The sequence below is a fragment of the Brachyistius frenatus genome, unplaced genomic scaffold (assembly GCF_029030835.1).
Source record: "Brachyistius frenatus isolate BFR_SWC_R1_liver_20210118 unplaced genomic scaffold, ASM2903083v1 Contig_11, whole genome shotgun sequence".
NCBI lineage: Eukaryota > Metazoa > Chordata > Actinopteri > Embiotocidae > Brachyistius > Brachyistius frenatus.
In genome coordinates this window covers 2,572,576-2,600,071 of record NW_027210610.1, presented here as the reverse complement: position 1 = coordinate 2,600,071, position 27,496 = coordinate 2,572,576, and the positions used below count along the sequence as shown (strand labels likewise).

Sequence of the window (27,496 nt, the reverse complement as noted above, 5' to 3'; positions counted from 1 at the left end):
CGACAAACAACCATCTCTGAGCAGGTCACATTCAAGCTTTCTGCACACAATGGCGACTCGCCCAAAAGAACGATAGAACTCCTTCTTAAAATCAATAAATTCTCCCACAGATTCATTCCCTGTGAACCAATCTCCCCTGGTGAATTCAAAAAAATGTACAAACATATTTTCAGCAGAACAGATCACAGAGTGTGAGTTGCCGTTTGAATAAATATCTGCATGTGATTTAAAACGAGAAGAAAAAAAAAAAAAAAACAGAACTGTACACGCTACATGCTAGAGGAGAATACAGGCAGCTGTCTCTCAGCATAAGACGAGAAAAAAGAAATGCTCTTTTCTGTTCGGACTATAAAAATACCTAGAATCTAGAATGAGTGTAGAAAAAACTTTACATGTACAAGTCATTTACATCCAAGGCCATTTTTTTTTCCATGGAGTGGCAGGTGAAAGAGAGCAGTGAGAGAGACTTAAAAGAGGTGAACAAGGGTGAAAAATAGTAATTCTTCTTAGCGTATTGGTGCAGAACGCCATGCTGTTTGGACAAAAAAAAAAAGAAAAAAAAGAAACATCCAACAACTTCAGTTGTAGAAATCCAGTCAAAGACGCCTGGTCTGTAAATCCAAACACAAAAGTCCATTTTCCAGGTCAGAAAGAAACGTCCAGAAGCGCAGAGAGGTGGCTGCACAATACCGATGAGCACAGAGTCAGTCCATACATCTTCTTGCTGTACTTCTGATTTACACCAAAAACGCAGGAATTCGCTTCAGCAGAGGAAATTCAAGACATTCGTTTCACCTGCTCTCCGCCCATGTCCACGTTCTCGCCAAGCATTATTGCTACTAAGGTCTGCAACGTCTCTTGCGGATCAGGTCTGGCTAAGAGAAAGCTGGCAGCCAGCAAGAAGCTCATGGGAGCGCCTGATGGCTGAAGAAACTGCAGTATGTAAATGGTAATGAATCTAAAGACAGTGCAGTGTTTTCCGTTGCATTCTGTAACATGTCCAATTAAATATGTCATTATATAAGCGTGATGTTTTTTTTCTGAAGCATGAGTGTCAGCAGTCCACACCGTTCCCAACTTTTGCCGGTGTGTCTATAGGCGACAAATCCCACATCTCTTCAAAATAATCTTCATTTATGATTTGCTCCCTTCAAAATAAACTTTTTTTTTTATATATATAGACAAAAACAATAATGAATCCAAAACATAGTGCAAAGTACGACCGTTTGATTCTTCACGTACAACCTGTCGAATGTCAGCATTTTTACTGACAATAAATCACTTGTGCAGAAAATTAAAGCTTCCCTATCGCTTTCACTCAGCAAGAGAACACTGGAGTCAGGTGGGCTGTACTTCATTAAAAAAAAACAACTACAATTTCCAGAATCACTCGTCAGTTTCCCTTTAAGCTTCATTCAAGTGTTTGGAGAGTCAGTATTTGCTGTCAGTTATGTTACCCAGGAGATAAGCTGGCGTTATCTAATGTGTGTGCCAGGGAGTGATGGGAAATGTAGTGCTTTTGTCCTTTTCTTTTTCTTTTTTTCCTTTTTCCACTTGAGGTTTCCAGCCCACATGAAGCTCCAGGACCCTGTTTCATTGTAAAAATAAACGATGAAGCAAATTAGAAAACCACCCACTTCCTTCTTTTGGGGACACTGAAGCTTAGAAGAACGACTGCGTCATTCTTTTCACTCCTTCTGGTGTCACCGAGCTACTTCACAACCTTTTAAGTAACGCAGAGCAAAATGTCGAATGCCTCACACGCGTGCGCACACACACACACACACACAAACGAAACCCTCCAGGCATGTCCCTCACTCGGGTTCACTGGAAAGACAGCTGGACTTGGTTAAAGGACAGAACACACACACAGGGCTCGGTAGGCAGCACAGCAAGCTTTAAAAAGACTAATTTGACTCCTGACCACTGCTTCATACGGCTTGTGGTGAAAACACGAATCAGCGTGGCTCAGGAGGTCTCAGCCCACATACCATCATCGTCATCATCATCATCATCGTAAGACTTCACTGACTCAACTGAGGCATGGATGGTGTATAATCAATGAATATTTTGATCACCTTTCACTTAAGGCCTTTAGGTATAATAGTCTGATCTTTTTTATTTAGGTTAATCAAACGTTGACACTGTTTTTTTGGGGGGAGATTTTTCTACGCCTTGTGATACTGACCTCTCACAAACATTTACACATTCACTCACTCAAACAGGGGAGACTCAGGTCCCTCTAGCCAATTACATGGACGTCACCAGAACCCAAGTGTTCTCAGGAGGGCTAACACGCACACAAATAAGCACAGGACTCGAGGGACATCCAACTGAAAAACAGCTTATTCTTCACTGACAGCCATTAGAAATCTTCCAATTCTTCTTTTCAGGGGGGGGAGTTAAGTGCGTTGTTGTTGTTTTTTCTACCAAAATGTTGTCCAAATATTTTTAAGTCCTCTCTTGGTAGTTTTCTTTTAGCCACGTCTCCAATCTGTTTTACCGCCTATGGAGTCACTCCAAGTGGCCCCTCAGGCTGAAATGTATGATGTCTATTTGACCTCTAGGATTGAGGGGTTGCACTCCATGATGGCCACAATGATTTTGTCGATGTAGTCCTGGAGTCTGTAGTTGATCTCCTCCTGCTTGTGAACGGTTTCCATCAACTACAAAAGAAGAAACAGAAGTCAGTGGAGCTTAAAGTGATAACGGGTGAACTGACAACAAATGCGTTTCTTGACTAAACCCACCTCTACACGAGACACAGAGCTGATCTCTGCTGCCAGGGAGTCGGAGAAGGAGGCCGACATTAAGTTCTTGGCTCCCTGAATGCTCAGGTTGATGATCTGTCCGTTTAACTCGTCATTCTGCTCCTTCAGAGTGCGGTTGTCCTGAAGAGGTGAAGCCACATTATGTAAGAATACAGTCCAGATGCTAAACTATTCTTCCATCTCAAAAATACTGTACAAAATGCTCAAATAGCGAGGAGGACTCTGAACGTTCTCGCTACCTGTTTGAGTCGTTTGATCTCTTGCTCTAACTCGGCTTCGCGGGTGCGCGTCTGGTACTCCTGCAGCCCTGCGCCAGGTGTTCGCCCTCTCTTTGCTTCAGCCTCCAACTTGTACAGCTGCAGGTGTTCCAGCTGTTTACGCAGGTCTTCAATTAGCTGAAGGACATCAGAGGACATTAGGTACAGTGGAAAAAGACGGGATTCTTTAAAAGGACATTCGCAGCGTTGTTTCCAACGCTCCACTTTGTACACAGAGAAAGCAGTCCCACCTCCTGCGTGCACTCCTTCTCCTTTTGGCTCTGGTGGCGCTCGTGACTCAACTTGTCAGCCATCTTCCTGCGAGACTCCGTCTCCTCCTTTAGCCTGTCGCACATCGATTCTCCTTCATCCTCCAGCTTCCTCTTCTCCTACAAATAATTAAAAAAAAGAACAAAAACGAAGGAGGAGAGGATGAAAAAAATAAATATTGAAAACAGGTGAGGAGGAGGCAAAAATTGTCATGTGAGCCACATAAATTGCGATTTTTGGCAGGAGCACATAAGAGAACAGACGACATTGCTCTCACCTCCTCTAGTCTCTCGATGTTTGCTCGAAGACAAGGAACACATGACCTCAGCTCACTGTTCTCCTCGTCTAGCTGCTGCAGCCTGAGACACAAACATGAACATCAAGAGTTACAATACTTTACCCAAATAAATAGCAGACTGTCCATTGAAGATTAGAGCCAGATGGGGGCAGTGTAGAGCCGTGATTCCTCCAACAAACAACATGGCCATTGCTGACATCACAATGAAGTATTCTGCATTCTGATTGGCTAAACAGTCTCTCCGCTTCTTCTCTACCTGTTTGTCAATAACGTTGCGGTTTAATATGTACACGTACGTAAAACAGCTTGCCAAATTAAAAATAATCGATGGTGGCATGTCGGTTTATAAGAATCTTTTTGCCCAGAAGAAAAAAGAGCGACAACAACTACCGATAACTATGTTCTTCTCTCGAAAAACCACACCTGCACCGCGGGCTTTAGAAGAAACAACGCTGCAGAGCGGAGTCAGGATGCAGCGGCTCAGTCAGAAGAGCAGTGAAATACACGAGTCACTATTTGTCCTACTGTACTTTGTATTTGTTTTCATAATCATTTTTCATTTCCTCCCGTTCTAATCCAATGACTCGGGTCGCAGTGGGGCGGTGCCGATCTCAGCAATTTGAAGCCTTCAGTTCGTATTGATGATTAAAATTATTATTTTACAGTACAGTAGTTATTTGTAAAAAAAAACATTTATACAGTACTTTTATTTGTTAAACAAATGCTTGGGCCTGTAAAAAGGTTTTGTTCTTTGGTTTCAATGTATTATGGAGTATTTCATTGTATAATAATTGTAAAAAAAATAAAGGTTACTACTTCACGGATTTCGCCTATCACGGTTTCTATTTGGAACGTAACCCCCGCGATAAACGAGGGTTCACTGTAATGTGTTTTTTTTTTTAAATACCATCAAATCAAATACAACAGTCACAACAAAAACCTATAAACAGCTGATTACAATCGAAGCTGATTGTTCTTGTGGCTTATTATGCATAAAAAATATCTACTCAAAGATCAAATTGAATCGTCTAAATGTGGCGGCTGGCAGAAATCTTTAGTGGATATAAATGATTAATTTGTGGTACAGTAAATAAATATATTTTGAAGGCCTAAAAACACCCAGTGTTTCCTGATCTGCTCACCTGGCCTGCATGTTTTCTAGCTCCAACCCCCTCTCTCTCTCCAGCTTGCTCAGGCCCTCCTTGTGACGGCGAGTCTCTTGCTGTAGTTGCTCGTCGGCGTGGAGCTCCTGCTCCTTCAGCTGCTCCTCCAAGGCGTTGGCCCGGTGTACTAGTTGGAGGTTCTCCTGGCGCAACCTCGTGTGCTGCTCGCCCGACGCCTCAGACTCCTTCTCCAGCTCCGCCACTCGACGCTCGAGGAGGAGCACCTGGAAGAGGTAGATGTCTCGGAGTGAGCACAAATAGTACAGCGATTTATTGCTGTATTAGCAATAGTATTGACGTTAGAAATGTTCTTCCTTCTTTTAACAACTGTAACGGGTGAAACCCTTGGCAGGTTCCAGGCGCGAACATGTGTAACCGGGGAGATGTGAAGGCAGGTGTTTCTGAAAAAGATTAAGAGCTAACTTTGTCACCTTGTCTGTGATGTCGTTGTCAGCGAGCTCCAGGATGTCCCGCGTTAAGTCACTCATGGTGTCCAGAGTCATCGAGCTGTTCTGGAGGAGGTGTCTGCACATGAAGAGGAAAAGTGTAACTCCCAGAGGCCGGTTCACATTTGTTAAACTGCTGTTTCCAAACACAGCTATACCATAATCCTATTAGAAACACTGTATGAGCTTCCGCCTATCGAAATGTACCATTTAGCTTACCTTGCTACTTTCTTGCTGGACAGCCTCTTGCCAGCGCTGGATGGGGACATACAACAACAGGAAAAATGGTCAGGAAGAGAAAAGGGCAGAGGAAAGAGACACCATCCCCTAGTATTCCTCCCATCCACCCCCTCATCTCTCCGTCCACAAGCCCCACAGAACAAAAGGGCATGTCGAGGGGGTTCTTTACTAATGAAGTCCTGTTTTGATTGAAACTAAAGTTACGAGGTATTCACACAGCAATCAAACACAAACACAGCAGTGTGCATTAATAGTATCTAACAAGTGCTGATGTAGGATCAGTTCTGTTCAACAGATTAAACATGGACCCCTGACGGTGTTACAGAAACTTTCAAAATAAAATTTCTCAATTAATTGAAAAGCTCTCAATTCTGTCCCGTCTCAAATTGACAAGATTGGTAAACCGATCAAAAAGGCTTTCAGAGTTTCTGTAATATGCTACTTGTCTCTAATCCTGGATCAGCAAGTCTTTTCCGATAAGGATTTTATCGGAGTCGATGAAAGTTTTACTCGACTACCAGAAGGCATTCTGCAGGAACTGAAATGAACCATGAAAGCAACAACATGGAGAACAAAAAAACAACACTGAAATAGACACCACTTACCTGTTATTCATATTTCAGAGGCTCTTTCAAATGAACGTGACATGTACAAATCAAACTATGAAGCTTATTTTTATGTAAACAAACTGTTTATGATTGTAGATGACAACAATAAGAGGAAATTAGCTACCATCACCCTAAAAAAAATGCAATGTAGCAACTGGAAGGGAGTTTTCCCCATCAATAAATGCTCTACGCTACTATGGCAACTAAAACCAACAAAAAGAGGACAGGTGAAGAAAGATGGGGAGCAGAGTGTGATATAACATCAAACCATAATGTGTGTACATCACAACAAAACACACACCATGTTGCTGCTAGTCCAACACAGCATGCACTCACTATGAGAACATGCGTGACACTGCATCTAACGAGCACTGCAAACACACTCACAAAGCTGAGACTCAGAGGCGGTGTGGAATGATGTGTTACCTAGTCATCTCTAGGAAATTGAGGCGAGTGGAGAGGTCCTCGAGACGACTTATTTGTTTGTGACACTGGCTACAGAAAAAGTCCAGCGCCTCCTCCCTGAGGAAGCTCTGAAAGCAGTCAGGGAGAGAAGCGGGTGCACTGGAAAGAGGAAAACGGGGAGGAAGAGGAGGAGGAAGCTGTGAGTGACAGACAAGAAGGTGGGGTTGCATTCAGGTGGTAATCAGTGAAACCCACAGGAGAGCTTGAAAGAGTAAAGAGTGAGAGCTGCAGTGGGAGGGAGACGTGAAACAGGCCGCTGCGTGGCTGTGAGTCGGTGTTCTGGATAGTGTTCGGAAACAAAACCTTTTCTCGGATAAAGAATGTGTTTATCTCTCTTCGCTGCTAATAAGTTGGTTTTCGCTGCTGCCAAACAGACCAGACAGCTCTGCAGTGAGCTCAGGAATCCAACAGGATTCTTAATATTACTTTAAACAGACCAAAATAACAAACAAATTAAACACAGAGTTGTTTATTTCATTGTTGGGAGTCTGTACGCTCTCTTCGCTTCACCTCTACCAGCTGATTGTTCATTCAGCGAGAGTCAGGTCTGAATTATACAACAAACTGGCACATGTTTCTGCTTATGTCGGCAGAAAGGCTGCCTTACATGACAGACTCAGTGTCACCAGACGACCATATGCACTGTACTCTCGAGCCCTTTCTTTCACGCAGTGTGAAGGAACACTTTGTTAAATGATGCCTACAGAGACTTTTGTTTGTGTGGAACAGAGGCAACCCAACAGTGCATGTGCATGTACAAGTGCTGTGATATGTAGATAGATAACTGTGTGTGTGTGTGTGTGTGTGTGTAGGCAGCACTGCTACATGCGCCAAAAAAAGAGCACGATTGGCTCAAAACAGGGTGACGCATTCACAGTGAGTGGGTGAAGTTTGTGGGATGCAGTTATTTTTTGTCTGTTTTAATTTTTCTGCCTAACCACCAAGCAGATTTCTGCTCAACTCGTAAGGAAAATAAATAATGTTTCAAATACGAGTTCTGTCACTCTAAAATATAATATAATGGCAAATGAATAATTATTGCTTTAACTTTACAAATGTATTTTGTAATGTGTCTATTTATGTCTACTTAACTGCCACATTTCACTTGAGTGTATCCTTTTACTGGTATTATCAGATACAACATACATGTGGACTTTCTAATTAATATTCACAAATTATATTCTGTATAATGAGGTCGGTGTAGCTATATACAGTAAGTACTCCACTAAAGATAACGATGACTTCAACTAAACAGTAGGAGTTCATGATGAGGCTATACTTCAAGTCTTTCATAGTGATGACTAAAAAAAAAAGTGCTGCCAATCCAGTTACACCAGCTTATTTCTACATTGTCAATGGGATATAGAGTACTAGCCAGTTAGCTGTTAAGAGCTTCCTGGCAAAGCAAATCTCAGAAATATCACCCAAGTGGGAATTACGCATTATCCAGCTTAGAGCCTCTAATACAAAAAAAAAAAAGGAGGAGGGGCGAGCAAAGAAGTGAGTGGGAAAAGGCTACAATAGGAGCAATGCAAGTAGAGAGTGTGTGGCTGCATTTTTGTTTTCAGTGGACACTTTACACTAGTGTCAAGCTGCATCAGTGCTGCAGCAGCCCAGAGGCAGAGCCTCCTCGAGATAGCAGAACAAAAACAGCCCCGTCAGTCTGTTGCAGAACACTTGGCAGGAGATGCCACCTTTTAAGACAGACGGACTGAAACACAGTGACTCAGACTGTTGAGGATCATCATCAACAGCCTAATAAAAAGGAGCACGTTGGCCATACATCCACATTCTCACTGTCTGCAACAGTGAAAGTAAGCCTGATGGAATGAACTTCATGTTTGCTCCGTCTTATCTTGGCCTTGGCCAGAAAAACAGGCAGACAGGGATGGGAAGGACGTCTCCAGATAGCTCTTATCAACGCTTGACCTCTTTGTTGAAAGAGAAACATTTTCTCTAAAGAATGTACAGCGCTGCCTTTAGACCTGGACAGTACAGCTGAGTGTGACACCGTCACGGTGTCACACCTCTTTTCAGGAATGTCCAACAAAGAGAAAGTTGTGATTTTTACGGCCTACTGAAAAAAAAAAAAAAGTTTCTATTTAGGAACCTTTGTGCTTTAAACATTTGAAAATATAGTCTTACAGAGTTTGGGCACAAATGCAACACGTTATGATGGTTGTTTATTTTTGTCTGGCACTCTGCATTTAGTTGCGTATGGAAGACAAGCTCATACCTGGGGGAGAGCAGTGACGAGCCATTGACCTGCTCGGGCGTCTGTGTGAGAGGGGAGTCGCCCTCCCCCTCGAGCCTTTCCACGCTGCTCTCCAGCAGCAGCTCTGAGGTATTACTTTCCCCAAAGTCCTCGAAGTGCTCCTCCTCTCCGCCGATGACTGTCACCACGGAGTGGTTATGGAGCTCAGAGTTCAGGGAAAACCTGATGGACACATAAGAAAGGTTTGACTGTGTTACTGAGTGTGCTCGTGTGTACATACAACAACAGCACGGCTAATTTGGGGTCCAAGTCACAAATAGAGGAAAATATGACAGGTTTAGAAAAAGTAAAAGAATATCCCTATGAATGTCCACATTACCATTAATTTAAGAAACCATAACCTGAGCAAAGCCCAAAAGCTTGGAACTGACTATTACTGTAAATCCCAAACAAGTACAAATAATCTTTCCTCTGGAAGGGCGGCAATCTGGACAAGTTTGATCGCTTGCCTTCAAGGGTAATCTGTTAATTCACATTAATCCCAAAGGCTGCATTAGCTGAAACAACATGTCTTGTGCCTCCCTGGTAATGCAAACCCACGATGGCAACACCTGAGACATGCGAGAGGAACCTCTGTGGTGTTTGATGTGTGTCAAGCTCATAGCGAGGGCTGTGCCTTTGGCTCTCATAATTAACTGGTTATCTGCTACTCATCTGGGCGAGTTACAAAAGTAAGAAACGCCTTGATCTCCACTTAACAGGAAAGCTGGAAAGGTAGCCTTTCCTGTTGTCCAACAGGACGCGTTAGCTATCTTAAGCACACACACACAGGACGAGGATGTCTAAATCAGCAGAAAAGCTTGCGTTCTCAGCACATGATGACAAAGCTCATTTTATTTGTTTACAAGAACAATGCGAGACCAGTTGTCTGATTCAAAAGCTAAAACATCGCCTTTATTTAATCTATGAAATTTTAAATAATCAAAAGAATCTACTGTTGGACAACAAAAAACACATTTTGATAACAATTAACTCTTTTTTTAAACTAGTCGACAATTCAGTTTCAGCTGCAGACATACCCCCAAAAAACAACAACAACCAGGCTAAACTAGTTAAAATAGGGACCCAACCAATTTTATAATCACTTACCCTTTACTCAGGCTCATAGTACTTGGCCCCATGTTAAGGTCCCTCACACAGAGGGACGGTGAGGAACGGGAACGCATCTTTCTACGCCCTCCGCTGCCCTGGCGTATAAGCCTCGGAGCAACTGGAGTTAAAACCCCTGACAACCAGAGTGGAATTCTGAAGTTTCACAGGTTACCCCAAATTAAAACAGAAACCACAACTCTCCAGTTTGGAGAAAAACAAAAAGGGTCTGAGGCCTTTGAAAGGGGTCAACTCTGTGTTTCTAAAGAGCTACCAATCTTCACTGCCACATGACGGACGCTGCATCTTCTGTGTCACCCCCCAAAGACTTGTACCAGTACGCGCTGACGGTGAGTGGCTTAATCAGATTTGAGGCTAAGCAACGGCCAACAGACAGTCCTGTTGACTGTCCGAGGGCCAAATGCGTGTGGGGACACATGGGTAGGACAGAGGGGGGGAGGAGGAGGCTAATCCTGTTAAGATTCTTAATCCCCAGTTCAGTGCATATACTGCTATCCTTAATACCGCTTTGGCTGCAGCCTCTTGCAAGGGTTAGCTCGACTAACCAGGCTAAATGGAAAAACCTCAGTTTACATACAGTTCATCTATAGTTTAATTTCATCAGTTGGTTCTGACACACCATAAGCACCGTTTTTCACTTGGAAAGTTCATTAAAAGGTTTGTGTTAGATATGGGATATAAGAAGGCACTGATATATCCAAAGGAAGCATTTTTCCCCTCTCTGCTAAGATGTCCAATGATGAGTTTCCAACTTTTGGTAAACAGACTGCTGAAATGTGAGAATATGAAGGTCACAGAGTCATAGTTTGAGAGTTGTGTTGCAGTCAGCAGTAGATTTAGAGGGGTGATGGTATGACTGAGTGGAAGGGGAGAATCGGCCAAAGGGAAAAAAAAAAGAAAAAAGGAAAACTAACACACAAAAAACCGCAAACTCAACACTTCCTGGAATTCAAGGCTCACTCATGGAATGGGAAGTCCAAACACATCCATGTCAGGCAGACCACTCCAATTCGTCATCCAGCCGGACAGACAGGTCACACAGTCAGCAGATAAAGCCACAGTGCTCGACACTTCCTCTCTTGTTCTTGCCCTAAAAACTAGATCAAAAAGGCACACGCGTGTGCAGACGTAGAAATGTAATCTGCAGCAGCTACCTGTCGAAACCAGACATTTCTACGGCGGCTAATTCGAACTAATCAACAAAAGTGTTCAAGGTTTCTCGTGCTTACACTGCACAGATTCAAAATTATCTCGGAATGAGCTTTCTGGTTCAACAGCAGGAAAACAGCAGCGGCGAATGTTGCTGACCATGTAAAGTGTTGTCCCAAACTCCCCGTGACGATGCATGGTGTGTGAGGACATTAAGAGCTGAACTGAACAGACAATTAGAAAAATAAACATGGAAGAAGAGTAAGATACAATAGGTTTGACTGACTTTCTACACACCGCTGTGTTCGAGGGAGGTGGGGGGAGGGGGGATTGAAGGCATTCAGTCAATGTAGTGGTGGTTGTCTATTCCTCTGTTTAATCTGTCTGTCTAGTGACCCAAATAGAACCCAAGTGATCCTGTGTTGGGCACACAGGACTCGTAAATCTGATCTCTGTGAAAGGTCATTGCAGGGCAGCTCCAGGGCTCTAACCCCTGGCTGGAGATTTAACACACGTTTTTGGTAAATTCTGGAGCCAGGAGCGATTACAGCATTATGACGTTGACGTGGTTCTCATGCCGAGTGGGTTACAATTGACGTCGAGCAGAAGTCCTTCACGGTCACCAGCAGCATTCTCCGCATCAAACACACAGCAGTAAATATGTATATTCATGAGCATATTGGCCAAAACTGACATGCTTGCACATGGCTGAAGGTGACATTCATACCGACCTATTTCCACCATCCTCGGAGTCGTGCAGCGTGGCCTCGATGCCGCTGTCCGTCTCCACATCCTCGTGCATCTCCGGGGGGACGAGGGCCCCCGTGTCCTCATCAGTGAAGGTCTCGCACTCACTGTAAGTGCTCTCGGAGCCCAGGTACGCACTGTCTGTCACCTCATTTTGCTGCAGTAACACAACAGAGAATAAGGACAATGTTACAGGGTGATCACCGATCAGTAAACAAACAAAACCATAATAATCTGAATCACTTAGCAACAGGGAATATTTATGTTATTGGTCTCAATTGTACAACAACGTGGCTCGAAAAGGCACACAGTGTTCCACTTTAGCAATACATTCATTGGCAACAATGTCTGCAGAGTTTTTTTTTTTATTGCCATCAGCTTTATTTGAAATCAAAACTTTTTGTATCAATGTGAAGCAAACGGGAGACAACAAACCTATAGGTTGATCAAAGAGTGTGAAAAGGCAGCCATTTCAAGGAATGTTTATTTTGAATCTTCAAGTCTCACCAGTAGGTACCAACGGCAATTACAGCAACAACCAAACAAATCTCAGCGCATAAACAGACTTCAGAGACAGTCTGCTGCGTTTCAGATGACGGTTCCAAGCAAAACCTGCTACATCAACACCTCTAAGCAACAAGTTCAAAGCAAAACGAGCACGCTTACGGCTTTCCAAAAAACAAATACCAAATGCTAAACACCAATACGTGCCAAAAACTAACATCTGAAGGTGTCAGCGACAAGAGATGCATCATCAGGTATCAGAGCTGTGCAGCAATAATGAGGCCAAGACAGGTGAGTCATGCTGGAAAGCAGAACGTACCAGTCTACGTGAAGTGTCCGGAGCAGTCAGGCCCAAAGGGGTGTCCACCATGTCCAAAACCATTTCTCCGTGCCCAGACTCATTGACAGGAGCGCTGTCCTGCCATGAGAACCCTCTAATAACTCCACTAAAGCCTCCTCACCTTCACTCTCTCTCTCTCAGAGTGAAAGAGAGCGCATGTTGGAAAAAATGGAAACTACTGTTACACCTCGTTCGGCTCCACTGGGTGGCCAAAGGGGTGGAGACAGAGGCAAAGTCCAAACAGTAAAAGAAGTCAGCTGTAATGCTCAATCACCTACTACCAGCCTCCAGCTCCGAGTGAAAACACCACACAAGCAGCTGAATAACCGTTTAATCTTTCCTCTACTTCCTGTCCCAGTGTGACAGTGTAGATCATTAAGTCATGTTCTACATGCCTCAGGTTGTGCAGTGAATGAGGACTATACATCACAACAGCTTGCCCGTGTCAACAGAAAGCCAGAACACCGACTTCCACTTGTTAAGTGGAAAAGCCACCATTACTATTAGGAGTTCGAATTGAAGATGGTAATGAAAAAAAGTTAGCAACCGTTGAAAATATTTAATAAAAGTACAAAATGTGGTGGACGGGGCGTTGCATTTCTCTGATGCCAGGCCTCAGCTGAACAGCCTCACCTTGCCTGTTTTGAAAGCAAACAGGGACAGAACAGTGCAGCCATTGAGAGAGGAACCCCTTTTCTGCCAGAAACTCAAGGAAAAAACAAGGCCATGGACACAGGTGTGGCGTCTAATTCAAACACGCACAAACTTCCCCAAAAACTCTGCTTATGGGTTCCAGTAAACAGCAGCCACGGCGGCTGGAACATTTCATGTAAAAAAATACTTTATAAATAACTGTTTACCACGCTGTTAGTCCACATTTACATCTTAAAGCTAAAATTAAAACGTACAATTTCATAACCGTAACAAACTGCATTAGAGATCTCATGTTATGAAACCCAAACAAAATAAACAGCATATGCAACGACATAATATAAACAATCTGACCTCAACTGAAGACATTTACACTCCACCTGAAGCACCTCAAGGGCAACTCAAGTACATCAAGCTTTTGAGTTGTTTCACAAATCATTCAGGCAGCATTAGAAACCTCAGGAGAGAAGATCCATGTCTCGATTAACTATTTTAAACACACGCAATTTAATATAAGAAGTGATCACCTCAGGCTTCAACTCCAATTATCTTAATTTAATCCTCAACCTGGCTGTTCTCTGTCATTTAATTAACTCTATTTTGTTTTTCAAACAACTTATAATACAGTCTTCTCTGTGGTTTTGAGCCTTGTGCTGTCAACAAATAAACAACAAAACGTCACATCAGAAAACAATCGGTCTCTTGTATGAGATTTAGTCGTGTTTACAAAAACTCTGTTTTGTTTTTTCCTGACAAAGTATTTTAGAATACCTGATTTAATCATTCAATTATCAACTCTTGTAAAGTGGAGGGAATACATTTGCACACTTGGCTATCTAATACACGGGCCTGCACTTCTAAACCATATCAAGAGGGGGCGCTGATACTGAACAATGTGAAGCCACTAAAACAACAGTCACTGTCCAGTAAAGCTGGTGGGGCACACAATAGCAGAAACGTTTCAATTTTGCAGAGGTCAGCAAAAATGATGGTTAAATATACAAGTTTCATGCACAAGAGGAGACAGGAATTCCAGATATGCCGACCACAAGTGTAAAAACAAGTCTACACACACACACACACACACTTTAAAACTCCTGCCCATTCCAGCTAATTCAATATTTGTCAAAGAATACTCAAAAGCCTCGCCTGCCAGATGCTATTTAGTGTCAGCCAAACCAGGCTGCTCAGTCTGTGGAGCATTCACAGAGAGGTAATGATAGCTCTGCGAGCCACTCGGTGAATTATACAGTGGGAAGAGTGAGAGTGCACAGGGAGTTCAAGCCTGTGGCCTTCGCACTGTGCTGCTGTGCGCGCCCATGAGAACTGAAAGCACAACAACTGGACAGCACACACACAACTACAGAGAGGATAAGCCTCTTGTTAGGCACCTCACCTCATCGTACTCTTCTGGACAGCCCACAGCTCCATCCCCTGGACTGTAGTTCACATTGTAGAGCTGCGGCTCTGGGCCTGCAGACATGAGAGGAAGCGGACAGGTTTAATGTGTGCAGGATAAACAAGCAGACAATAAGTCATTCAGCAAAGGAGGCTCAACAAACACGGGAGTGGTGTGTGTGTGTGTGTGTAGTACCAACGTCCATGTGCAAACAGACAGATACAATGTAAAGAGAAGAGAGGGAAGGTGTCTCTGCAGGTGTATAAAAAAAAAAATTTTTTTTTAAAAAAAGCTGGTGGGGAAATGTTTAAAAACATTTTACAGTATCATAATTAATTTTCTTGCAACTTGCTGGTTAAGAGATTAGTTTTCCATTTGTAATGCAATTTAACTGAAAATCAAGAGCCAATAATCAAAATGTATGCCTGACAATTTATATGCATTTCTGATTATCAAACATGCATCTGCATTGTGATCAAATACAGAATGCGAAATAAAAACTCAGGTGCCTGTGAGCATTTTTTCTGACATACACAAGATGGGAATGAGGCATCAATCCAGAATATTACTTTATTCATGTCCCAGTTTCTTTTTTATTAAAATGTCTATTTGAATGTCTGCCAAACTCATAAAGAAGATCTATGATTTGACAAAATCCACATTTCTGTATTTCACAGTCTGTTCATTGTATTGAAAGCTGTGGGATCTGAGAATTCTATAAATATAATGTCAGAATTACTTGAAAAAACAAATATGATTTGGATAAGGTAAATTGTTTTGCAAATGATTAAAGGGGACATCATTTACAAAGTAAATGTCCATGTGTAATAAACCCATATTTCCCCATCTAATGCGTTTACTAAAGTGATAAATCAGCACATTTTAGAGTTCATGCCATCATTGCCCTACTTTGGCATATTTACAGTCAGCAATCGAAGCATGATGTGACAGTGAACATTATGTAACTTCTACACTCACATTTCAAGGGCTATAGAATGTCTGGCAATGAGAGTATTGGCAAAATAAAACAATAAAAAAAAAGGACAAGAGGCAACCCATATCCAATTTATGCTTGTCAATACAGGCCTCCACTGAAAGCACCTGCAGAACAGCAGTGTAACCCGAGACGGACCGACAAGAGTCCCAACCGGCCGCTGCGGCTCCTGTATCGAGTAAACAACGCTGTGAATAGCACGGTGCCGAGAGAACAGACCACAAACAGAGCTCTGCCAGTATACCCGAAGGTTTTTGTGCCCCTGGGTCTTATGCAAGCCTTTGCTCTTCGGGATTCATATGCATTATGGGCTTTTAAAGTAAATGAGTCTGTAACACATAAGCTGGCTTCTGTTGAGCGACACACCTGCAGTCTTCTTGGCATGATGTCCAAATATCAGAGGACACATACTTTCTAGACCAAGTTTTGTTGTTCTAGACATGCCACAGCCACTGCAGGGTGCACGGCATTTCCAGAGCCTGCAGGCATGTCTTTATTACAAGGTACCGTTTTCAGTGAGGAGTGGTACAGAAATTAAATATATATTAAAAAAAGGATGATGGATAGCAGTGAGGTTTATATTGAAACTAGACTGCAGACTGGAAGAGCAGGTTTTGTTTACAGCAGAGCTGGCGACAGCGAAGGGTTAAAAACAGGACCAAAAAAAATCTATTGTTCAGCTGGAAAGTGACAAGCACACTCGAATTCTGTCAGCAGTGTGCGAGTGACTTGGGAAGTTACAGTAGAGGTTGGATCTTCGCACACTAACGGGAAAGCAGGAGATTTCTCATTCCTTCTTCACATGGCCGAAGAGGGGCAAAAAGAAAGAACAGCGAGTGACGGGAACACGGGACAATGAGCCGTCTCCAGTCACACCAGTGACATCCTTGTTACATGATATGTGCATTAGCCAACCAAGCAGCCAAAATAAACCAAAACTGCTTTCTTCAAATGACACGACTACAGTTACGGCATGGCGTAGCTGTCCGTCCGCCGTCTGTCAAATGATTTCAGATTGCCTAAGCTGTGAAATAGCCATCACATTAAAGGTTTTTGTTGAACACATGCCGATGCAGGAATGTTTGTGCTTTGACTGTGATTTTACAACATGACTTCGCAATAACTGGAGTGACTAGAAAAATAAAAAAAATAAGGGGAGAAACGGAGAGGGCAAGGCAGAGAGAGAGAGGACAGTAAATAATTAAGGTGAATAAGAGTCTCCGTCCAGACCTCTTCTCTCTGCCGTTCCCGCTCTGAAACGTCGCCAATCAGCCCATGTGTCCGTGCATCTGATGCTTTCCAGCACATGACTTATTCATACCTAAGTAACCAGATCTGTGCAACCCAGAAAGCCTCGAGAAAAGAGTTCTACAAATCGATAGGCCAGGTGGACTGAAGCGATCGCACCGTTGCGATGACGTCGCCACACTCCGTACAGCATCTCCAACATCCAGCGTGTGCTGTTGTTGCTGGTTCAAAACTGTGAAATGATTTCACTTTGGGGCATCTAAATCCATCATGTTCACTTCACTGACTGTTATGAGCACAGAAAACAGCCCATTTTCAGGATGACGTAAAGCCTGAGAAACCCGGTGACGAAGCTGTCAAGACAGGTTTAAACTGTATCTTCTTTAAAAGGGTGTACATGTTGTTGTAATGTACAATGTTGCGTGTAAATGTGTGAGACAGTATTTCGAAGTGGAGCAGGAGGGCATCAAAACGGTTAAAGAAAGAACAACATTATTTTGAGTCCAGCAACAAAAGAATTTGGGTCAGTCGTCTTTCTCTCCTTTAAAAATCCCTCAACTCGGCTGAGCGACAGATGCAAACACACTATGCTGACAACAATATTTACCGCCACGGGTAAATCAGCGATGGAGCCAGGTGCTGGGAACTAAAGCTGTCCATGTACATGGTTATGTAAATGTAGTGTTATAATTGGGGAAGGATGTAGGTGCGGACATTTGCTGCTGAGGTGTTTTTTTTTTGTAATGACAGAATTAGGCACAAGAAGTAGAAAAAATGATTCGTTCTTTCACATGGAATATACGACAGGAAGGTAAAATGACAATATCATGGAGTTCACCTTAAATCACAGTTCTTTGATTGGTGAGGAAAATGTTAATATGTCAAATAAGAGCTTTCTGGATTTACTACTCATGACAATAACAAGAGATTTTTATGTCCAAATAATTTCAGTTGGCAGGTTTGACCAATATTTTGAAGTATCTTAGTCTGTCTTAGTCAACAGGCAAACACAAAAAGGGGACACCGAGTAAAGTTTACAAGGTAAACAATAAAAGAAGAGAAGTGTTGAATCACCTCCATTACTAATCGCAGAGATCCCACGATGGAAGTCTTCAAAGCTGATAACACCGAGGCCGCTGGGATCCAAAAACTTGGTCAGATCCTTCACCTGAAAGAGAGAGGGAAAAAAAAAAAAAAACAAAAAAACTGATTTCACCATGGCAACAGCAGAAAATGTTTCTAGATTAAAACTGACTTGTTCTGCCTAGATGCTTCGAGATGATATAATAAATGATGTAAGGGGACATTTTTTTTGCTGAAGTGGGCAAACGACTCAGCTGCAGTGTTTGCATACTACTTCAATGGAGCAGCATTCCACATGAAGAAAAACAGGCCAGGATTTCATTTGAACACATAAACAACATAAAACTGCTCAGTCTTAAGATATTTTCACTCACATGACAGTTTAACTGCAGAACTAAGTGAACGCCAAGGATGTTTTGATTACAAGAGCAGAACGTCACCAATAAAACACACATGACCTCCTGAAGAAAATCAACTTCTGCAGACGTCAAGTGTTTTACTTTATTGGATTCAGGGCAATAGTGACTTTATAAAAGAACTTTAAAGTGAACAAAGGTCTTAAACTTGTTGCACATGGCCAGAAAAAAAAAGAATGAAATATTACTTAAAGCTTAACAGTTGCAGACAAAGACTTAAGATTCTTTAAGCAAAATTTTACTAAAACACAGCTGTGATTTTGTTTTTGTTTTGTAACACTTACACGATCGACTTTTGTGGACAAACTCTGCTGCACTGAAGTGTTAAATGATTCATGCAAGTGCACCTACATGCTGTATTTTCCGACAGTCTGTAACCTGGCAACTTGAGTGATTCTGTAACCACAGGACCTCAGGATACGGCATACAGAACAAAACAAAGAGCCTTACAGGATCATTTTGTTTGGTTATAGTTATACATGTTTATAATGTATGTAAAATTATATCTAACCTTATCTGTACTAAAAGGGTTTATTGCTCTTAACTGGCTCCCAGAGACTTAACCTGGGAAGCAGACTTGATCCTGTAAAATGATCCGTGGTACCACACAATTAAAATCTATTCACACAAATGATAAATTAAGTCAAATGTCAAGCATTACAAAATTACACTAAACAGCCATTACAGTACACTTACAGGCGTGTTTCACAGACAAAATTACTGGAGCTGGGAGGGAGCCTGAGAGAATGTTGCATGAGGTTTCTGTGGTTTCGCCTCACTTATTCCTTGAGAAAGTGAGCATACGATGTGAACACGGTCATTTTACAGACACTTTCGTTCTGTGTTTGGCTCCCCTCTTCCACGCTTTTTATATCAGTTACAAATAAAAACAAGTTGATCTGCTTAGCAACGCTGAGCTCGGACTCAAGGGGCTGAGAAAGCTGAAACTCCTAATAAACCGACTCCGACAACCCTGCTGCAGCTTGTGATTTGGGTTTTTGTGAATTAAACCCAGCTGCACTTAGAGAGAGAAGGGGAGGTACTGATCTCACTGAATGTTAAGTTCATCAAGGGTCGTCCAACTCTCATCTCTGCAGCAGTAATTAGTAATTAGTTTTGCTGCATTTTCCAGGCAAAAAAAAACAAAAAAACTTTTTTGCACAAGCATTGCCCTTGTGCAAAGAAATCTGTGGTTGAGGTCAGCGGTAGGCGTTTGAATACTGCTCTTAGTTTCCCAGCTCATAATGGAGTGTCACAGTTCACAAAAAAATAACTTTTGTTCCATGAAGCTATTCAGAAACACCTCTGCAGGGTGAAGTGAGACCACCACAGCGTGATTGTGGAAGGAACTCTGAGTGTCTGAGGCTGTGACAGCATTTTTTTTAATTTTTTTTACACGTTTTAGTTTCATTTCTACAGTTAGAGACAGGGGCAGTATACTATAATAATTCACCACGGACCGAGCCACAGTAAATCTGCCACTGACAGCCAGAGCGACCGGAGCACTTTTAAACTACTACGCTGTGGAAGCTGTCCATGGCCTACATCCGAGTTGTTAAGTCTGTAGAGCAGTGCCAGGCCCCTCAGGTCTGGTGAGCAGATCCTGTTGGCTATTCCTAGGTCTAACCTAAAAATTACAGTTGAATGTGTTTCAGCATCACCCTGGAAAAGCCTCTGCACAGCTGTTAAATTGGCAAACTGTTCCAATATAAACAAATAACTCCAGATCTGCCATTTCGGTTTATGATTTACTTGAATGTTGTCGGTATCGCTCCGTCTTGTCATGGACTCATAGTTTATGTGCTTATTTTTGTTGAGACTATTTCTTTGTACTATATTTGATTTGCTGACTGCGTCCATTGTTTTCCTGCAAGGGGTTACAAAATGCCACACGATCAGAGTTTGTTTGCATGGAACAAACAAACGGTCGTTAAAATGCCTTCTTAAAACAATTAAATGAAGATTCTCTCTTGAAAGGCATTTGGTATAAAAACTATATTTGCTTGTGTCTTTGACTTTCTTAAATTCAGAGGCTGTTTTCATGTCACTTTGTGCCTATTTCAATTTTAAGCCTTTAGTTTTGTGAATGTAACTAACAGTATCATCATTGACGCTGTATTTTGTGATAATATGCATGGTTACACCTTACAAGAACAGCAGCCATGAGAGACATTAAAAACTGGACTTAACCACAACTCTGTCAGTTCCACTGCTTATTGGAGCAGCAAAGGCACTGTGGTTTTTCTGTTTCCTCTATTTGTGTCTAATCAGTGCCGGGGCACGCCTGGCCGCCTCCACACAGACCACTGTTGTGCATAACCCCATGGAGAAGAATACCCTTTTGGTGAGAGTCTTTCCAGGAGGGGATTTCACAATAGCTCCGAAACAAAACTCCTAATAATCGAAAACCCAGTGGGTTGGCATAAAGATGTTGTTTAAAAAATAAAAAAAAATAAATAAAAAAGGCTGAATAATCTTTGCAAATAATACATTAACACAAAAGTGAACTCAAGAGAGGGGATGTTTCAGGACACGGGACATTCCATTGTGGATTAGAGAGGGCAGGACATAAAAGCAGCGGGTGAGGGGAGGGTGGCTGGCTAAAGTAGGGTTTGTAGTGTCGACTCACAAGAGAGACGCCACCACAATGCAGTGCAGTGTGGCTTTTGTGCCAAATCAGGGTCAAAACTAGAGAGTGAGTGTTGGTTAGAAAGATCTTTTCAACAGCTGAGTTCACAGATTAGATGCCTGCAAGACATTTCACCTTTGAGGGCACTTTTTTTTTTTTTTTCTCCAACACTCATCAGAAGGTCTTACAGTATAGAGGCTCCACTTGGAAAGCAGCAGGTCAGCATTGACTGCTCAGTGTCCCAAGAAATATCACTAAACTACAGTAAATAAGATGGTTTCATAACAACACCTACAGTGGAGGCTACAAATCAGACCTAACTCGACTGTTCGCCTGAGAAACATCTCACCCAGAAAACTCAGCATTGGGAAATCAATATTATTAAACAGAAAGCTGTAGGATTTCATATGGCAACATCTGATTTAACTCATATTGATAAGTATGTGTCTTGTTTCTCCAAAAGAGTGATGTGTTCAACAGTTGACACCTAAGCAGTATTTTGCTCTCCATTGCATGATGCTCATATTCAAACCACACACACATTACAGTAGTGCGTTTGTGTGCGTGTGTACATGACCACTATCATATGGTGGAAAAAATTCTGGAGGAAGCATTTGCATGCTCAGCATACAAGCAGGAGCCGAACATTCATGCAAATGTCCCATGAATATCTTCCTGGCGTCTCTGATCGGTCGCTGGGATATTTGCAAAGAGATTACAGGACAGTAGTACGCATGCAAGTCCTGCTCGGCCCCCAACTTAACTATTAAAACATAAACACAAATACCAAGTCTCACCAAAAGCCTAGCTTTGCAGAGACAATAAAAAAAGTGAAAAATATGATGTGCATTTGGACCAAATGTTTATCACACTCAGACATGGATCAATCTAAAAAAAATCCTTGTGTCATTATGAGCTTACCCCTAAACCCCCATAGGGCAATTTAACTTCCCATTTATTTACCCAGTGGTATTCATGGATGTTCTGAAGTATCAGTATAACTTCTTGCCCTGTGGTTTTCTCAACCACATGCTAAAATACTTTACCACCAAGACCCACAGTATAATTTCAACAATCGCTCAGGCGTGGAGGTTATTCAAACTGCTTTTATCTCCAGATGACTGAATGACAAGGCTTTGTCAGGGCAAAGCTTATTCAAATACATTCACATGTATTTATCTCTGATGCGAGAAGAATGACCCATTTGGTACCTGAACAAAGAAACAACCTGTAATGTAAGTGAGTTAGCCTTGTTAGATCAGACGTGACTTTTCCACTGATCCTTGTGTAGAGATAATGAATGCCAAATCCACTGTAAGGCTACATGCATTATATAACATTCCATAAATTCTGAAGATAAGTCCGTCTGCTTCCTGCTTATTTGTCGTAAATGAAAGAGTTAGAAAGGCAAGCATGCCTAAATTACAGTCTCTCCCTGGGATCAGGAACGGACAGAAATCGGAGAGGAGTTTTTAGGTGCATATTAGCCCGCGCAGCACTTGGAAACCAGATATCCGATAGCTAACACAAAGAAAAAAGCACAAGTAATCAATCTGCACAATCTGGTTAGAAGTCCAAGGAAAACCTTTCAGACGCAGAGATCCCAAACGAAACGGCTGGAACTGATTTGCAGGAGGAAAATTCCACCAGAAACCAAACAGTGCAGGGAAACGGACCACTCTTCAAAATAAAATTAAGTCCCAGCGTCATATAAATGTATCATCTAGAAAAAGCAACATGTTGAACTGCTTTACATTGGACTAACATGACAAAAGTTTTACTTCTCTGCCCCTCAAAACAAGGTCAGGGGCAGTTGGTGGACAGCACCCAAACCATGAGGTCCCTCTGACTCAGGAAAATACATTTTACTCTTAATCCTTCACAATTCCCTGCCTGGGGAGCCGCAGATACCTATGGCTAGACACGGGACAGATCAGGGGCAATAGAGGCGCTTTGAACTGGGAGAGAAGGGATTAAAAAGTATTAGTGAGTGAGCATCCCACTATGTGTGTGTAGTACCAACAAGTACCCATGCTCACCCAAAAGCCCTGGTTAAAATTTACAGTCAGAAAAGGTTTAAATTAAAAAGATGAATATATTGGAAATTAACTATTTGCCTAAACTTGGTGAACAACACACGTTGCAGTGGGGTGCCGCACAATGCGAGAGAAAATCCTTACAGGCTTGTCTTTTTCATCAGGACATCAAGAGGCGTCCAAGACGGTGCATTGGATGTCATGAACTACAGTTTAAATGCATTTTCCGACTGATTAGAATCATTCAGATTCAATATTGTGGGTCAACTATTTAAATGGGATGTAGTCAAATACAGCCTGGTGTTTAAATGCACCAGCTCATTTAATCGTGTGACAAAAGTTATGACTGCATCGTGTTTGATCGCCTAATTCTTTCTCCAACTGCATTATACGAAGACCCGTCCCTCGTCTGTTTTTGATTGGCTCTCATCCCGATATTCTTACCCTAACCATCCTATCAACCTAACAATGAAGGGAACGAACCAGAGCCAATAAGAGCCAGAGTAGTGTGGGTAGTTGTGGAACCAAACGGGAGGGGGGGAAAGAAAAATAAGATGGACATCTATCGTCTGTTCAGCACAGTATTGTCAACACCTTGATACAATTTTTCAATCAACTTGGGCTTGTTTATTCTGATTGACAGGTTTATATGGAGCATTTTTATTCTGATTGAGCATTGAATCCATCTTTAAGCGGAATATTAGGCTAGATAATGATGAACCACTACACAGGAAATAATCAATTGGTGAGCCACACACCCATTAGCAGCCCCGACGCCCTACATTGTTCGATTGGGCTGTTTTCATGCTGATTTCCTGCAGTCCGAACCCAGCATTGGTCAAAAAATGTCATAATAAAAAAATAATTTTGCTGTATCATGCTCAAAAGATGGAAGTTTAATAGGTGTCAAATTTTGGTGAAAAATAGGTAAGAGACAACAAACGGGTAAGAGTCACAGGCACCAAGCCATACCACAGGAGATAATCCCCGACCCATGGGATATGCAAATGCAGAGATGAGTGTTTATCATTTGACATGTGGAGGAGTTTCAAGACTGACAAAACTCATTACACACAATATGCCTGACAGATTTATCTGGATGACAACCCAAATCCCTGTATGTTGGAAGCTGGTAGTAAAACACACCAGCACCCAAGCAGGAGTTATGTTACTGCTTCATGATGTGCCAGTGCAACTTCAACCTGATGCAATTCATTTGAATGATTAAACTCAGAATTGGTTTAGAAACAGCATAAATTCTGTATATACCAAAAGTACTATTGTATCCAAATTTTAGACATTCACACAAAGACCCATCAGTAAGAATTACAATATTTGGCTGATTCACTGACTCTACTTCTAAATGTAATGAGTTTCAAATGGATATGGATCCTAAAAAACTAATAGCAAAGACACATCAGTAGATCAATTTCACTTGATTGAATTAACTTGCTTTGTTCAGGAAGTCCTCTAAAGTACTGCAGAAAATCAATAATAAAAATAATTTATGCATGTGCATGGAGCTGTATTGTTTTACAAAGCACTTCACTCAACATGCATTGCACAGAAGCTGACAGCTCAAGAAGGGGAAGTGCAAAGAAAAACAAGGCAACTCACCTGATCGGCCCCATAGGCAGCAGCAAACTCCATAAACTCCTCAATGCGAACGAAGCCATCTCCATCTTGGTCTAAAGCATCGAAGACAGCTTTTAGCGGTGAGACATCTTCCTCCCTCGTGCTCACAGTTGACACCATTGGCAGTGAGTCATCTACCACCATCTTAGAGAGGGAAATTGACTCCGCAGCTTGCTCACTAGTCCATCGGGCCTCAGGAGAAGAAGTGCTTAAGTCCTGAACTGAAAAATCCAAAGCGTCCACTTTGTGACAGTCTGAATCCTCGAGCCGGTTGGAGTCCGTCAGCCTCTCCTCTTCCCTCTGCTCAGCTGTTGGACTGGGAACACTCCCCGTCTGCACACCCTCCCCTGGTTTCAAGTCCCAAGAGTCCTCATCATGGACCTCTTCAGCAGTCAAGCACCGATCCAAGGCTATTGCATTATTCCTCTGATTTTTGGCTTCAGAATAAGTTTTGTCCTCCATCAAATCCTCGGACACGTTTTCCGCAGTGTGACTCTCACTGGTGAACGCACCCTGGATGAGTGCATCTTCAGCCAGAGGCAGAATCAATGGTGAAGGTTCGTCTGACAACCCCAGAGCAAGTGAGTCATTCTCACCTTGTTGCTCTGGCGTAAGATTTCTAATTACAGCAGCTTCTGCATTTACCACCTCTGACTCCTCAGTTGATGCGTCTAATGGCACATCTGTGCAGAGAACAGCAGCAGGACTGGCAGCATACAGGCTCAGACCGCTCTCAATATCTGGAAAGTCAAAATCCAACAAAGGCACGGATCCTTCCGAATACTCCGGTGGTGTGCTGATGTGGGTAGGCTGGAGGCAGCTCTCCGGTGAACCTTGCAGGGTAGAGCTACTGATTACAGGTAGATCAGTCACTCGATCAGGGAATAAACCTTTGTCTCCAGTTTCACGTGACAAAGTCTCCCTGCTCTGTGAGGGAGGGAGATCCGCCTGCTCCTCTCGCGACAGGTCCTCACCGAGACCCCGTGGCTTCGACTCACCTGAAGACTCAGGGATGAGACACGCGTGTTCATCTGAGAGGAAGTCTACCAACAAAAATGGATCCCCTGCGTTGGTCTCAGAAATCTTCACAGGAGAAGATGGCACACTGAAGTTGATGAGCTCAGCCTGACTACTGACAACATCCGAGCCCTCAAAAGGGGAATCCTGTGTGAGAGTCAGCTCCTTGCAGGCGGAGCTCTTCCCAATCACATCAGCAAAGTTGGGAGAAAATAGCCATGACAAAGTGCAGTCACTGATTTCATCGAGTCCCTCAGTTTTCTCTGTGTAAGACAAGTCCCCTATACGAGTACTACTACAGAGGGAAGCTGGGGAAATAGTGGAGCGATCGCCCTCAAATTGCAAATCTCCGCAAGAAAAATTTGAGACATTTATGAGGTTGCCCAGCTCTACCGGCTTGTCCACGAAAACCTTTTCCTCATCACTTTGGGGGGATGTTTGATACCCGTTACTGTTGGTGAAATCCAAACCCGCCTGGCCACCCTTGTTTTGACCGAGCACAACTCCATTGTCTGAATCCAGTGTTTGAAATCCGAGAGGAAATGGCTGTTCTGACTCCCACTGCGTGTGCCCCAAAGGGCCGGACAGAACAGTCGGTTCCATTTATACCGTCTGTCCACCCCTCCTTCTGCAAACTTGAGAAAGCTGGTGACCTCTTATCTCACCGCTGCCGTGAAGATCCAGCTCTTCAGGTTAGATCCCATGCTCCCAGGTGGCACTAAACATCGGCAATGAAATCTTGAAAGAAGTGTGCGGAGTTCCTCACAAGCATCGCCTTCCTCTAAACATTTTAAAAGCTGCTGACAGATACTTTGATTTTTGTATGAATAGCAGTATAAAGCAAGAGCTTAACTTCAGAGAAGATGGGTAGAATTAGAAACAACTTTTTAACTTTTTACCATCCATGTCGCGACAGGGATGTTCCCTAAATGCAGAAATCATGTTAATTGTCTTCACCTGACTGAATATCACTGATTTATACGTGTGTCGACTCACTACGTCCAGTCCCGTGGTGGCAGGTCCACTCCCGGCTGTTGCTAAATGTTTCGGCTTCAGCACATCCGACGTCAACATGCTTCACGTCGACCTGAAAGCTGCTAAAAAAAAAATTTAAAAAAAAATCACCCGGAACAGAACCGGCAGTCCAAAAAACAAACAAACAAAAAAACAACCCCGACCGGCATCTCCGCCGACGAGCCCGGTTCAAGACGATGAATTAACTCGCGCGTGTTTTTGTCAACATTTGATCTTTTCTCAGCCGATTATCCAATCGTGTCCATCGGTCAAGCTCCGCGAGAAAGCGATTCGTGGCCGGGCCGGGCCGGGCCGGGCTTCCCCCCCTTTTCCAACCTGAATTAACCTCGGGCTGCAATTAGTGCCAAATCGCACATTGAACGCCAACCCGTCTTTCCTTTAAAAGGGGGTTTATGCCAGAAACCCCCGTTAGCTCCTCCTTCGAGCATCCCGCTCCTCTCCTGCCATTGGTCAAGGCGGGCTGCTAACTGGCTAGCTAGCCGAATTAGCCTATTAGCCCAGCTAAAACGCCAAAAAAAAAAAAACAGTCCAGCTGCTTCGTCTCTCTGATGTAAACAAAAACAACAACAAAAAACCTAAAACGGACACGTCGACGTGTCGCCGGTTTAAGCGGACGTGTTACGGGAACGGTCGCCTCAGCCGCGGTCCGGTATTGTTGCTTCGCTTCGATGTCGTTTTTCCAGCTGCAAAATCCACCTGTGTCAGTCGGG

The 27,496-nt window shown here is 42.8% G+C and overlaps 1 protein-coding gene across 2 annotated transcripts; it reads right to left on the bottom strand.

Annotated features, from left to right (window-relative positions):
* Positions 1–1,893: 1,893 nt before the first annotated feature.
* Positions 1,894–26,549, bottom strand: rab11fip3 (RAB11 family interacting protein 3 (class II)). 2 transcript variants are annotated; one of them, XM_069691505.1, is made up of 14 exons: positions 24,717–26,549; positions 18,010–18,103; positions 14,691–14,767; positions 11,784–11,956; positions 8,755–8,955; positions 6,480–6,617; positions 5,425–5,460; positions 5,191–5,284; positions 4,739–4,983; positions 3,576–3,657; positions 3,280–3,417; positions 3,011–3,166; positions 2,751–2,891; positions 1,894–2,666 (listed from the first exon to the last, which is right to left on the bottom strand). In XM_069691505.1, exons 1-14 carry the CDS (start codon positions 26,352–26,354, stop codon positions 2,553–2,555), a joined length of 3,327 nt encoding a protein of 1,108 aa, XP_069547606.1. In that variant the 5' UTR covers positions 26,355–26,549; the 3' UTR covers positions 1,894–2,552. The 2 variants fall into 2 exon arrangements, with proteins under 2 accessions (XP_069547606.1, XP_069547607.1); XM_069691506.1 differs by lacking the exon at positions 6,480–6,617.
* Positions 26,550–27,496: the final 947 nt, after the last annotated feature.

Coding starts and splice junctions, on each gene's coding strand:
- rab11fip3 (XM_069691505.1), bottom strand. CDS start 26,354: ATGGAACCGACTGTTCTGTCCGGCCCTTTGGGGCACACGCAGTGGGAG. Junction 11,957..14,690: donor GTCCAGAAGAGTACGATGAG/GTGAGGTGCCTA, acceptor GTGTTACTGCAG/CAAAATGAGGTGACAGACAG. Junction 3,658..4,738: donor CTAGAAAACATGCAGGCCAG/GTGAGCAGATCA, acceptor TTTGTGTCTCAG/GCTGCAGCAGCTAGACGAGG.